The 13,421-nt window shown below is 45.9% G+C and overlaps 1 protein-coding gene across 1 annotated transcript; it reads right to left on the bottom strand.

The window, feature by feature from the left end:
- Positions 1–628: 628 nt before the first annotated feature.
- Positions 629–3,032, bottom strand: LOC148092657 (endogenous retrovirus group K member 13-1 Env polyprotein-like). Its single transcript, XM_087819271.1, has 2 exons — positions 2,398–3,032; positions 629–644 (listed from the first exon to the last, which is right to left on the bottom strand). Exons 1-2 carry the CDS (start codon positions 3,030–3,032, stop codon positions 629–631), a joined length of 651 nt encoding a protein of 216 aa, XP_087675397.1.
- Positions 3,033–13,421: the final 10,389 nt, after the last annotated feature.

The following is a 13,421-nucleotide window of genomic DNA, read 5'->3' as shown; positions in this document are numbered from 1 at the left end:
AACTTGTTTTAAAAGTCTGAGAATATCCCTGTTCTGTCAGTTTTCATTGAAAACAATAATTAGATGTTTCTTGTGAAACTGACGTGACTTTAGAAAATTAGCAAAATAAGAATTAAGACTTTTTATTCTGTTGCCAAAATTACTCATAAAGCTATCAATAGAGAAAATTGCTTGTTAGGTCTAGGAATTTTCATCTTTGGGAACAAACGATTATGAGACACATACTAATAGGCAGGCTATATTAAGATCAAGACTATATTATCATTGAGGCTCGGCTTCATGTATTTATAAGTGCTCCTTTGATATAAATTTCCTTTTTATGCACTTTAATAAGGTCAGGCATAAATTGATGTTTTTCTCTAAAGATGGTTTATTTCAAAAGACTTCATATTTCAGTGTCTTTAACACTAAGATTCCACTACTCTTAGAATAATTTTTCTTTTTAAAATTTAAATTTACTTTGTGTATTTAGCTCTGTCATAAAAGTTTTTTCTATTAAAAACAAAATATTTTTATATAATGTTTCTAATGTGTTCTTTTTGAAAATATGTGCACTTTCATAGTTTTCTATATGTAGTATATAGTTATATTTATTTAGTAGAAGAATAGCAGAAACCTAGAAACTTCGTTATTCTAACATGAACCTGTTGAATAAAATTTATTAAATTTAGTTCCAAATAACTGAACACTCCCAGTGCCTTTAAAATTTTTTCTAGTATTGAGTGTACATTTTTAGATCTGCAAAAATATACCTATAACCTAACAGTTGTGGAAAGTACACACATTTGAAAACGTATTTACCACTTCTTAACAAAGAAGATTTGAGCCAAATCAAGTATAGGCTTTTATATTTGAAAAGAATATTGCTCATAAAGTAGTATTCTGTGCCAGATATTTGACGTGTTGTTTATGAACTATCAGTTGCTTAAACTAACTCATTTACACTTCTGATTTCATGCTTTACTAAACAAGAAAATAGGTTAGACTAGAGTTTGCAGTTGCATAATTTTTTCTTTTACTCTCAATTTCGTACTTTCTACTTAAGTAGATAAGTATAGGAATTAAATGATCTCTTTAACATGCTCCTACTTAAAGAGGTCATTGTATAACTTTTTAACCAATGAAATTAGCACTGCTTTCGAGCTATTGGTAGTTAAGAAACAGATTGGCCAAAGCCAATCTTAAAAACAAAATAGTCAAACATGCCGGAGCCTGCCGGCAGTCGAACGGGAACCTGATTGAGGGGGTGAGGATTGGAAAAGAAAGACAAGAGACAGGATGGGATCGGGAGGGCTGCAGCTCATTCCTGTTGTCAGCTGCCAGCCCCGAGTTTATTTTCTCCGCTCAATATATACAGGCACTGTTGATTGTGCTGAATAGCACCCTGCCCCACATTTCTTCCCTTAGCCCGATACTAAGTAATTTCTCCAAGGCCTTACGAATGCCTTTTCAGAGTAAACACCCTGCCTCCTGCAGGAGCTCAGGCCTTGGAAAGTATCCTTATCTTGGCTTCTAATGGGAACTTTTGGGGAGGATAGAGTCCTTGGCTTGGTATGTGGCTTAACTATCCTTTAACCCTTCAGGCCGGGGCCAGCTTCCTAATTAGCCTTTCTAGAATTTAGTGTTGCTTTGGTGCCTCAAGGACTGGGTCAGGGAGCAGGAGGGCACCTCTGCAGCTCACCCAGGCAGCTCCTCTGTGCCTGGGGCCACTAACTCATCCACATCTCCCTGGGGAAGCATTTTCCACTGATACCGTTGCATGGGTCTCTGCAAATTGATAGCTGGGACACTGAATGCAAACCGTTCCCTGTCCCTCGGATGGAGGGGGAGCGGGGGGAGCAGGGCGAGTGCTAGCACCGCTGCCCACCACTCGGGTCAATGCCTCAGAGATTTCTCTCTTGATGGCACTAGGGCAAGCGGGCCTCCCGGGTCTTTCTCCCTGGGCAGCACCTCGCCCGGCGGGTCCTCCCGGGGGGAGTCCCGCCGGCTCCCCACATCTCCCCCTTTTTTATTTTTTAAATATAAGGACTAGGCTCAAGCGGGGCAGGACGGGTGCGTAGTTGCAAGGCGTGGAGTCCTACTCTAAGATTTTGTACATCTTTCAGCAATGCTCTAAGAATGCATGGGGTAAGCAGAAAACCTAACAGGACGATGGCAGCCAGACCCGCCATTCCTATTATACCATGTCTCCAGTCACTGGCTGAGGGAAATTCTTTCCTCAACCCTTCCACCCAAGACTGAGCCAACTCCGCTGTGGAGGTATCTATTTTCGGGGCTTCTCTCAGAGCGAGAATCTCCTGATGTAGCTGCATTAAGTCTAAGGAGACATTTCCATCATGCCATATCCCCTCCAGGTGTCTCTGCACTCGATCCCAGGGGTGGGTGGACTCATTGTACTTCTTGCGGGTAACACATATGTGCTTATAATCTGCATGGCAGTCAAGATCTAACCGTAGCTTCAAACTCTGTACCTCTCTTCCCAAGATCGACACAGTGTCGTATAAGGCATTCAACCTTTCTTCTACTTTTAAGTCAATGGCCTCTTGTGTTTCCAGCGCTTGGGTGATATTAGCGCTGAGCTGATTGACATGGTGAGCAGTTTGAATACTTTGGGAGAGGGATCCGGCCGCAGTGACGCTGGCTGCTATCACTGAAATAAGGGTAGCTATGCCAGCGATAAGCAGCCCAATAAATTTCTTTCCTCTTAGCATCATCTCAGTGACCTGCCGGATTACTTGCAAGCCTCGGTCATTGTACCATTCCCCTGAGACTTTGACAGGGATCATTACAAATGAGGGCTGATACAGAATTAGGAGTTGCTCATCCTGAGATATGTTATATACACAAGTGCTAAGGGTACAGTTATGGCATGCAATAGTCCACCAGGATTCACTCCGTGAAATATTAAGTGACCCCACAAGAAGAGCATAAGGCTCGGGAACGCAGGCCTGTACCTTTCGGTAGAATTGTGTGGTGCCCTTTTGTACAGCTGCATTGCCCCGTTCTTCATTCACCATGATGTCCCCTCCCATTGCTGCCGTAAGTCTCCATAGCTGAGATTGCATTGGTCCTTTCTGTACGGACCAAAAGGACTCGGCCAGCGCCTTTCATTTTGGGTCCTTAGCTGACCAGTCCTGTAGCGGGTATCCCCTTGTCACATTAATCAATATACTATTTTTCCCCCGGCAGCTCAACCAATGCGGCTGCTGGGTGCGGTTGACAACGTCAGCCTCACATATGGAGATCTCCCCAGGGGGGGCTCCAGAAGGATGGCCTGCGGCATTCCCAGTAGGGTACCAGATGTCCACGTACCACCGCGTCCAGTCCAGAGCTGATTGAACCCAGGTCCTCGCCGTCCCGTTGACATAAAAAACCCCTGTCGTAGTTGGCAGGAGCGACTCGATTTTAGTAGTTTTAAGCAAAAAACAACCGGCTACCTGGTCAGTTCGTGAGAAACAAATAGGCTGGTCACTAGCGTGTCCTGAATAAGAAAAGTCCGGAGCGCGCGCTGCTCGCAGGTGCCTGCTGGAATGGCCCCCCATGGTCCATGTGTCGTTGGTGTACACAGGTACCTCTCCATGCTGCCACGTCACTGGCTGCAGCAGAGGTGGGTTAGGCAGGTAGGCCCAGTGAGTTTCTGCTCTAGCCCCAGGGGCCGCGGCAAGCAGAGCCAGCATTGCCAGGAATAGAGTTTCGGGCGTGACAGTCATGCCTTGCCCTCTGATGAGTTGTTCTGCGCGTTGTTGTGCCCGCCAGGCTCTTCGCCGGGCTCTTCGCGACTGACGCTCAGGGTTTATTGTTAGCTCCTGCATCCGTTCCTCTAGCGTCTTGGGCCGCGTGTCGTACCAGCCTCTCCGGGAGCCACCTCGGCGTCTCGGCATCCTGCGGGAAAACACAAACATGCCCTCTTCCCCAGATTAGTATCGGATCTGGCCCGTGCCACGTACCCTCAAGGGGGTCCTTCCACCTGACCATGGCTTTATCTTGGGGAACAGCCTGCTGCCAAAACCTTTGCGCAGCAGAATGACCTTTCTCGTCCAAAATTAAGAAATTAAGAATAAATAAAGCATGGTTAAGTTGATTTTGCGGGATTAAGGGGTACAGCTCCCCCTTTTTAATTTTTTGCAATTGATTTTTTAGCGTGTCATGGGCTCGTTCAACAATATCCTGTCCTTGAGGGTTATAAGGAATGCCTGTCTTACTCTGAATGCCCAATTGCATACAAAAGGCTTGAAATTTTTTGCCTGTGTAGCCCGGTCCATTATCTGTTTTAATAACCCGGGGCTGTCCTAGGACAGACATGCTGCGCAAGCAATGGGCAATGACGTGAGAACTGGACTCCCCTGTGAGGGTAGAGGCAACAAGAAACTTTGAGTAGGTGTCAATAGTAACGTGAACATATCGTTGTTTTCCAAAATTAGGGATATGAGTAATGTCCATCTGCCAGAGATGGTTAGGAAGGAGCCCTCGAGGATTGACTCCATAGCTAGGCACGCTGGTTAAAGTAGGACATGTGTGACATTCTTTTATGATTTGCCTTGCGGTTTCTCGGGGGATTTGAAATTGTAATTGGAGTGTCTGAGCATTCTGATGGTGGAGGGCGTGTGAGGCCCGTGCGGCAGGCACTCCGATTAAGTATGCTCTGGTGGCTAGGTCTGCCTGATGATTTCCCTGAGATAAGGGTCTGGGCAGATTAGTGTGAGCTCTAATATGTCCGAAGTAGCAATGATGATCTTTATTTTGGATGGCCGTTTGAATGGCCATAAAAAGTTGCTGGACAGTAGAATTGATCGTGCCAATAAAAGGGACAGTCTCGATGACCGAGAGGCTCCGAACCACATATTGACTGTCGGAAAAAATATTCAAAGGTTCATTAGCAAAATCTGAAAGTACCCGGTGGACGGCCGCCAACTCCACCTCTTGGGCGGAAGAATATGGGGTCTCCCATCGGGTAGTCTGGCCCTGATAGACATAGGTCGCAAGGCCAGTGGATGACCCATCAGTGAATACAGTAGCGGCCCCGGGCAGTGGAGTAGCAGATACCATCCTTGGAAAGATAACCGAATGTTTCAGAAAGAATTGCAGAAGCTTGTCTTGGGGATAATGATTATCAATGTTCCCAGGAAAGCCAGCCAAGGCTATTCCCCAGGGATCACAAGTTTGGAATAACCAGGTGACCTGTTTTCGTGTATATGGCACCAGAATGCTTGCAGGGTCCCTGCCAAAGTAGCGGCGGGACTCTTCCCGAGCCTGTTGAATAAGGACAGCAACAAGTTCATAATAAGGAGCAAGGACCCGGGCAGGGGAAGCAGGGAGGTGCACTCACCGTAGTGGCCGGTCTTGCCATAAGACAGCAGTAGGGGAATGGCCCGTGGCCAAAACGCAGGCCTGCCAAGGTCTACTATAGTCACAAAATGTTGCCTGCTGCCTGCGGATAGCTTGCTCCACCCTCCTAAGGGCTTCACGTCCCTTCGGGGTCAGCTGTCTAGCGGATGCAGGATCTGCATCCCCCTTGAGAATGTCAAACAATGGTTTGAGCTCCCCTGTAGTCAACCCCAGATAAGGTCTAATCCAGTTGATATCCCCCAGTAACTTTTGAAAATCATTCAAGGTCTGGAGCTTGTCTAGCCGAAGGTGAACTTTCTGACAGAAAAATCGGTCAGGCTCTAGATGAAAACCAAGATAAGAAAACGGGGGCTGCCTCTGGACCTTTTCTGGGGCTATGACCAGGCCTTGTTTTTGCAAGTCAGATTCCATTTTCGCAAATGCCCGGAGGAGCAGTCCCTCATGGTGAGTGGCAATGAGGATGTCATCCATGTAGTGACAGACGTACACTGCTGGGTACTCACGCCTTACCCGAGCTAGGGCCGTTGCCACAAATTTTTGACACAGGGTCGGGCTATTGGCCATTCCCTGAGGCAGCACTTTCCAGTGATATCGCTGCATAGGCTCCTGAAAATTTACTGATGGTACGCTAAAGGCAAACCGTGGACAGTCCCGGGGATCAAGGGGAATAGTATAAAAACAGTCTTTCAGGTCAATAATAATCTTATATGTATCACGGGGTATGGCCGTAGGTGAAGGCAAGCCTGGCTGGAGGGCCCCCATGAGCTCCATGGTCTCATTCACCTTCCTAAGATCCTGGAGTAATCTCCATTTCCCTGACTTCTTCTTGATCACAAATATAGGTGAATTTCAGGGAGAATTAGACGGCTCAATGTGGCCCTGTTGGAGCTGCTCCTGCACCAGCTCCTGGGCAGCCTTTATTTTTTCAGTAGTCAGGGGCCCTCTTCCCCAGATTCACAGGCAAGTCAGATAAGACATAGGGCTGAAACTCTCCTTGATGTCCCTCATCATTTCGCCAGCTTAAGACCGCCGAGCTAATCTTCGGAGTCCGACTTTGACCGATACCTTGCAGGTCGGTCATTGCTGGTTGAATAGGCCAGTTGGCAGGCCAATGTTTCAAGGAAATAACTGAGACATCCGCCCCAGTATCTAGTATACCCCTAAAAGCCTTCTCATTGATCCAAAGTGTCATCTCCGGCCGATCTTTCTTAATGGGCTGTACCCAGTGAGCATCAGAAGATTCGAAACCCTGGGACCCGCGAGCCTTATTCGTCCTGACTTTTCCCTGTTCTACCAGCGGCAACAAAATAAGCTGGGCAATTCTCTGACTTTTATCTACTGTCACCACATTGTGAGGAGCATGAGCCATAACCTTCACCTCTCCGGTATAATCCTGATCTATGACTCCAGGGGCCACTAACAATCCTCTCAGGGTACTACTGCTACGTCCTAAGAGGAGTCCCATAGTTCCTGCGGGCGGGGGGCCGTAGACCCCAGTAGGCAGAGCCTGTATTCCCATGGCCGGGGTCAGTACTGTGTAGGCGGCGGAACTGAGGTCCAGTCCGGCGCTCCCTGGGGTGGCTCGGAAGAGGTCACAAATGGATTGTTTTCGGGGGGCTTCCCCCAGGTTTCCCCCTGTAGAGCCCCATATGTTTGCGGGGCCTGGGGCCGGCCCCTCTGCCAGTTTCCCGACTGAGAGGGAAAGCTAAGAGGCCGCCCTTGCAGATCAAGCTTGGACCTACAATCACGGGCCCAGTGATTCCCCTTTTTACATCTTGGGCAGAGCCCTGGAGGCGCCCCACGGGGAGGCCCCGCAGGAGCCCCTGGAGCGGCAGAAGGAGGCCTTTGCGGGCAATTTCTGGTGAAATGGCCCAATTGGCCACAGGAAAAACAACTGCCGGGGGGCCCAGGGACTCGCCGTCCCTTGCCGCGCCCCTTTCCCTGTTGCTGTAGAAATTGCTGCATTGTTTGTCCCCGGAGGGCAGCAGCGAGGGTGACTCCCGTCGTGTAGGAGGGCCCAATATCTTGGCAAAGCCTAATGTAATCATTGAGGGACCCCTTGTGGCGATAGGGTCGCAGGGCTGCCTGGCATGCAGTATTAGCATTTTCAAAAGCTAATTGCCTCACAATGATTACCCCAGCCTCCCCGTCCCCTATCAGTTTCCCTGCGGCATCAAGGAGCCGGGAGACAAACTCCTGGTAGAGCTCATCTGGGCCCTGTCTGATCTTGGTCAGATCCATAGTTACATTTTTAGTAGTAGGTAATTTCTTCCAGGCCTTCCTGGCCGCGGCAGAGACCTGGGCATAGGTCCCTACCCCAAATTGTAACTGAGCCGGGGTGTCCGCATACGGCCCTTCCCCCAGCAGACCCTGAAGGTCAGAGGGTATGTTATTCCTCATATTCAATCGATGGACTTTCTCACATTGATCTGTATACTCAGATTTCCACAGTAAGTAATCCCCTCCAGACAGGCAAGCTTGAGCTAGCTGTTTCCAATCGTTGGGGTACATGTTGTATTCCGTGTCCAACGCCTCTAAAATGGCCTCCGTATACGGAGCCGTAGGCCCATATTGTGCACACGCCATTTTAAGCTCTTTTAATTTCTTGAAATCCATAGGGCTATAAAATTTCTGGGGGGGATTATTACCCTGGCCAGGCTGTTCAAACACCGGACAACACATCGTTGACTCAGAATCAAACCCTTCCAGGTCTTCCCCTCTTAGCCGAGCCTGGCTAAGTGCCATCTGAAAGGGGGACATTGGGGTGGCGTCTGTGCGCACCTTTCCCCAGCCAGGGTCCCGAGCCTGACCTGGGCTCTTCTGGGCCAGGGCAATCATGGCCCTCTCCCGAGGATCGAGAACCCGGACCCCGACGGGAGTCCCTACCCCCACTCCACTCCCCTCAGCTGGGATGCCCCCTTCCTCACCAGGATAGCCTGGAGGGTCTTCTACTAAATCTATGAGCAGAGGGCCGGCCGCCATAGGTTTCCCAAAGGGCGGCCCGGGGCCAGCACGACCCCCGCCCTGTGGGTTCTCAGGTGGAGTTTCCTTCATGACCTCCCGCAAGGCTCGTACTTGGCTCATCATGGTCTGCATCTGCTTTTGCAACCCTTCAACTGTGAGGTCAGGGGCCAGGAGACTGCGCTTGTTTGTGCTTTCCTGCGACAGGAACACCAATTCCCCATACCTGTCCCTTTCATAAGCTGCCGCAGTCTCATCTGAATCTTGTTCCTCCTTGGGGCTTAATTTGTCTGACCGGACACTGAGTAGCTCCACCGCGGAAGCCTCGCCCCCCAGTTGCGAACCCTTCACAGGCTCGACTGGTGCCTCTGCAGGGGGTGGCTCCATGCGCACCCCTTCATGCCGGGGATCAAGGCAATCTCGGACCAAGGTCCAGAGTGAAAAAGCCTCTACAGGCACCTTCTGAGGGCCGTGTGCCTGGAAAAAAGCCTGTATACGCTCTCCCACTTTATTCCAAGTTTCTAGATTAACAGTGCCCTCTTCAGGAAACCAAGGGCACACCTCCATAAACTGCAAAAAATTACGCAGCTGGGTGGTACTAACCTTAGCGCCCCTAGAACGGAGCATTGCCTTCAAGACCTGTGCAAACAGCACCTTGCTGTTCTCCTGGCCCATGATTTCTTACTCCCGATATACTGACCGCTCCCTCCAGCTATCACTTACCCGATAGCTATCCGCGCGGCCCCGAGCGGTGTCCTCTACCGTGTTCCCAGGTTTTCAGGTCCCTGTTCGGGCGCCACTTGCCGGAGCCTGCCGGCAGTCGAACGGGAACCTGATTGAGGGGGTGAGGATTGGAAAAGAAAGACAAGAGACAGGATGGGATCGGGAGGGCTGCAGCTCATTCCTGTTGTCAGCTGCCAGCCCCGAGTTTATTTTCTCCGCTCAATATATACAGGCACTGTTGATTGTGCTGAATAGCACCCTGCCCCACATTTCTTCCCTTAGCCCGATACTAAGTAATTCCTCCAAGGCCTTACGAATGCCTTTTCAGAGTAAACACCCTGCCTCCTGCAGGAGCTCAGGCCTTGGAAAGTATCCTTATCTTGGCTTCTAATGGGAACTTTTGGGGAGGATAGAGTCCTTGGCTTGGTATGTGGCTTAACTATCCTTTAACCCTTCAGGCCGGGGCCAGCTTCCTAATTAGCCTTTCTAGAATTTAGTGTTGCTTTGGTGCCTCAAGGACTGGGTCAGGGAGCAGGAGGGCACCTCTGCAGCTCACCCAGGCAGCTCCTCTGTGCCTGGGGCCACTAACTCATCCACATCTCCCTGGGGAAGCATTTTCCACTGATACCGTTGCATGGGTCTCTGCAAATTGATAGCTGGGACACTGAATGCAAACCGTTCCCTGTCCCTCGGATGGAGGGGGAGCGGGGGGAGCAGGGCGAGTGCTAGCACCGCTGCCCACCACTCGGGTCAATGCCTCAGAGATTTCTCTCTTGATGGCACTAGGGCAAGCGGGCCTCCCGGGTCTTTCTCCCTGGGCAGCACCTCGCCCGGCGGGTCCTCCCGGGGGGAGTCCCGCCGGCTCCCCACACAAACACATAAACTAGAAGCCATCCAAAAAAATTTTTTTTAAATGTTTCCCCAAGGATATGTTTTTATTGATTTTTAGAGAGAGAGGAAGGCAGGAAAAGGGAGAGAGAAACATTGATGTGAGAGAGAAACATTGATCAGTTGCCTCCCATATATGCCTGGACTGGGGGTCAAACCCACAACCTAGGTATGTGCCCTGACAGAATTGAGCCTGCAACCTTTTGGTGTACAGGATCACCCTGCAACCAACTGAGCCACCCAGCCGCGGCAAAGCCATCCGATTCTGAAGAACCTTAACAGACTGTTTATATAGCATAGCACAGTCTACATTTAAAACAACTTCAGTTGTAATCATTAATGCATTAAATGTTGGTATTAAATGTTTAATATTTTCTAAGATTTGGTTGGCATAGTCATTGTAATTACATTTGATTTGTAAAATTGGTTTGTGGATTAACTACTTGGCACCAGTGTTGAAATAGTCATGGATATTAGAAGGAAAGGAGAGAAGGAGGTTATTAGCTGGTAGGTGGTTCACATACATTCTTATGAAACGAAAGATTTCTTTCTCTGATTCTACTGAATTTAGACTTGCACTAATATTCCAAAACATGTTTTCTAGTGTGTTTGAAGGTAGCTAGTTTGATCAAAACTAGAGTTTTAACTGCTTTAATATTTATGCTATTTTTACACATGATTTACTATTTCGTGGCCTGGAATCACAGGGTTTTGGACTTGATAGGAATCTTACTTAGGTCTTCTGATCCACTTACTTTATAGAGAAGTTAAGTTCCCTGTCCAAACATACATATCTCTAGTAGAAGATTATTTCTAGAACTAAGTTCTGAATTTGAGTTTACCTTTTTTTTTTTTTTTTTTGCTGTATTTCTGTGAACACACGTGAGTTTTTCTCTCTGTGGGGATGGGACCATTGGGTATGACCATTCAGCATATAGTATGGAAATATTTTGCCATAGTGCTGTCTCCTCCATTAATAAAACAAAGAAGATGCTGTTCACTCCTTGAGCCACCATTTTAATCCAATTTTCCATTTCTCATATTAGTCGTTCTAAGAGGTAGGAATATGGAAGGCATCTGTCTCTTATGGTATCTGTCACATAACCTAAAAAAAATTTACAGTAATATATACGGTATCAAGTCATTGACAGATGAGGCCAGAATAATTATTTAAGGAGGATGACTGGGGAAGCTGAGGGCCTGAGAGGCAGTGAGTGAGGGTTCTTGTGGTATGTCAATTATATAAAGATGTAGAATTCTACCATTTGTTTGGGTAAAGATTCAGTAAATGAGGTACTTGGATAGTGCCCACCAATAGGCATTTAGAAAATACTTGAGTCATAGTCTGTATTCTGAGAATTCTGAAATCCATTTATTTACAAATTAGTTGTGTTAATTTCCATACCTTTATGAGTTACCCAATTTCCTTCCCTGGTATTGATTTCTAATTTCACTCTCTTGTGATCTGGAAATATACTTTGTATTGTTTTTCTACTTTTATTGATTTTTTTATTTATTGATTTGAGAGAGAGAGAAACATCGATTTGTTGTTTCACTTATTTATGCGTTCATTGGTTACTTCTTGCATGTTCCCTGACCAGGGACTGAACCCACAATCTTCTTGTATCATGACAACACTCTTAACCGACTGAGCTACAAGGCCAGGGAAAGGGGTCACATTTTTTGAATGAGAATCAGCCAAAATTAAATGATGGAGGTTTGAAAAAATATTTTAGCTTTGTCTCATCAGTAAAATGAGACTTCAATCTGAAAATGAATTATTTCTTTTTAATTTACACAACCCAAAACTCTGGTTACTTAAAAGTTTTACTGAGAATTCTGTGTTTTCAAGCAGTTAAATGTCAAACATGAAAATTTTGCTGTCAAATATATATTTGTTCTTCCTATTGTTTCCTGTTTCCTACTGGAATTAATAAGTAAAAGTTGTTCTAACTTTTGATATCTCATAAGAACTAGGTAATATGGCTTTAAAAAAGGATCTGAAAAGCTTATGTTACAGGAAGTATATTTGAATTACTTTTGGCAACTAGCAGTAATTTGGGGTAAGTCACTTATCCTCTGGAGACTCAAATTTTCATAAGTGTGAAATAGTGACTTGGCCTAAAATTTAGATCTATATGAGGTCTTTTCCAAATTGAATCTTAATTAGTTGAAGCTAATAATTTCACTTACATTCAGAATCAGAATATCATCTCTTCTTATTGGTTTGAAAATAATTGTTTCAAAGGAGAATCACATTAATGTGAAACGTGACTTGTTTGGCCTAGTATTTTCCAGAGTCCCTCATGAATACGCTGCACTATTCATATACTTTACCTTGTTCCTCTAACTTTTCCTCAGTTTTTATCAGTTGGGTATGTAACTTGATTTCATCAAGGTAGAATAGGTAAATTTATAAACTTACAGAATGAAAATGTGAAAAACACTGGCTTAGGATATAACTTAGCAAAAGGGCATTAATGGTCATTTTCCAATAAATGTATATCTTTGCCAGAGGAAAGAACAAGTTAATTCTTTACAAGTTTATAGGCCAGAGGAAACCAATTTTGTTGTGTTCTTACCTGGCCTATGTACTTCTAGTTCTGCATATAAGGCCACATGCAAGTTTTCGTGACTAATTTTATAAAGATTTTTGGTTAATCAAACTGATTACCAAAATTATGAGAGAAATTTCAAATTGCATTTCAGATTGTTGGTGGAATTAGCCTTAGGGGAATGATCATTTATAATGTTTTGATGGGATGGAGTCCTACAGATCACTTTGAAGATAATTGCTTTGGGGAAATAACTGCTATGGTGAAACTTAAATTGGCAATGAATTCACAAGGACCAATCAAGGGATATGGGATATCACATCATTGAAAGTGTTTAAAATATCAAAAGTTAATCATTCATATTGGTATATACAAATTTTAAAGCATCTGCTTGTCCTCTACTCATGTTTGGTAGACTGAAGGATGAAGTGTGAGGACCTTTTCCTTGCTCTGTGCAAGTTTGGATAGATGTCGTAACACAGCAGAAAGAGCTGAGCTGGTCAGAGGCTTGGATTCGTCCCACCTCTTTTATTTACTAGTCCTGTATTTTGTAATCTGTAAGATGGGAGTAATAATATCTGATCTTCAAGTTGTATAACTAAAGAATGCACTTTGAAAATATAAAATATCACTATGAAATTATAAGGTATTATAATTGTGGGCAATGAAAATTTAGGTTATGATACTGAAAAAAATATGCTGTTCTATTTTTTTCCTTTCTGGTGCACTTTTCTAGGTGAATGTGCCTCTTAGGAGCAATTGTCTGGGAGTGTCTGGGATAAGCTTGGGCTGCATAGGCATATTATGTTTCCTGAAGGCCGTGCTCCCTGAAAGACTCAGAGCAGCTCAGCCAGCACGTCCAGAGTATGAAGCATGAAGTACATTTATTCTGCAAAAATGATAAGTAAATATGAGATAAAAAAATTTCAAGGATTCCATTTTTTTAAA

The sequence above is a fragment of the Miniopterus natalensis genome, chromosome 7, assembly GCF_054644295.1.
Source record: "Miniopterus natalensis isolate mMinNat1 chromosome 7, mMinNat1.hap1, whole genome shotgun sequence".
Classification (NCBI taxonomy): Eukaryota; Metazoa; Chordata; class Mammalia; order Chiroptera; family Miniopteridae; genus Miniopterus; species Miniopterus natalensis.
Note: the sequence above shows the minus strand (reverse complement) of the source record. Positions and strands in the feature narration are given on the sequence as shown.

Excerpts from the sequence above, each read along its gene's own strand:
- LOC148092657 (XM_087819271.1), bottom strand. The coding sequence starts at position 3,032 with ATGGGAGGGGACATCATGGTGAATGAAGAACGGGGCAATGCAGCTGTA.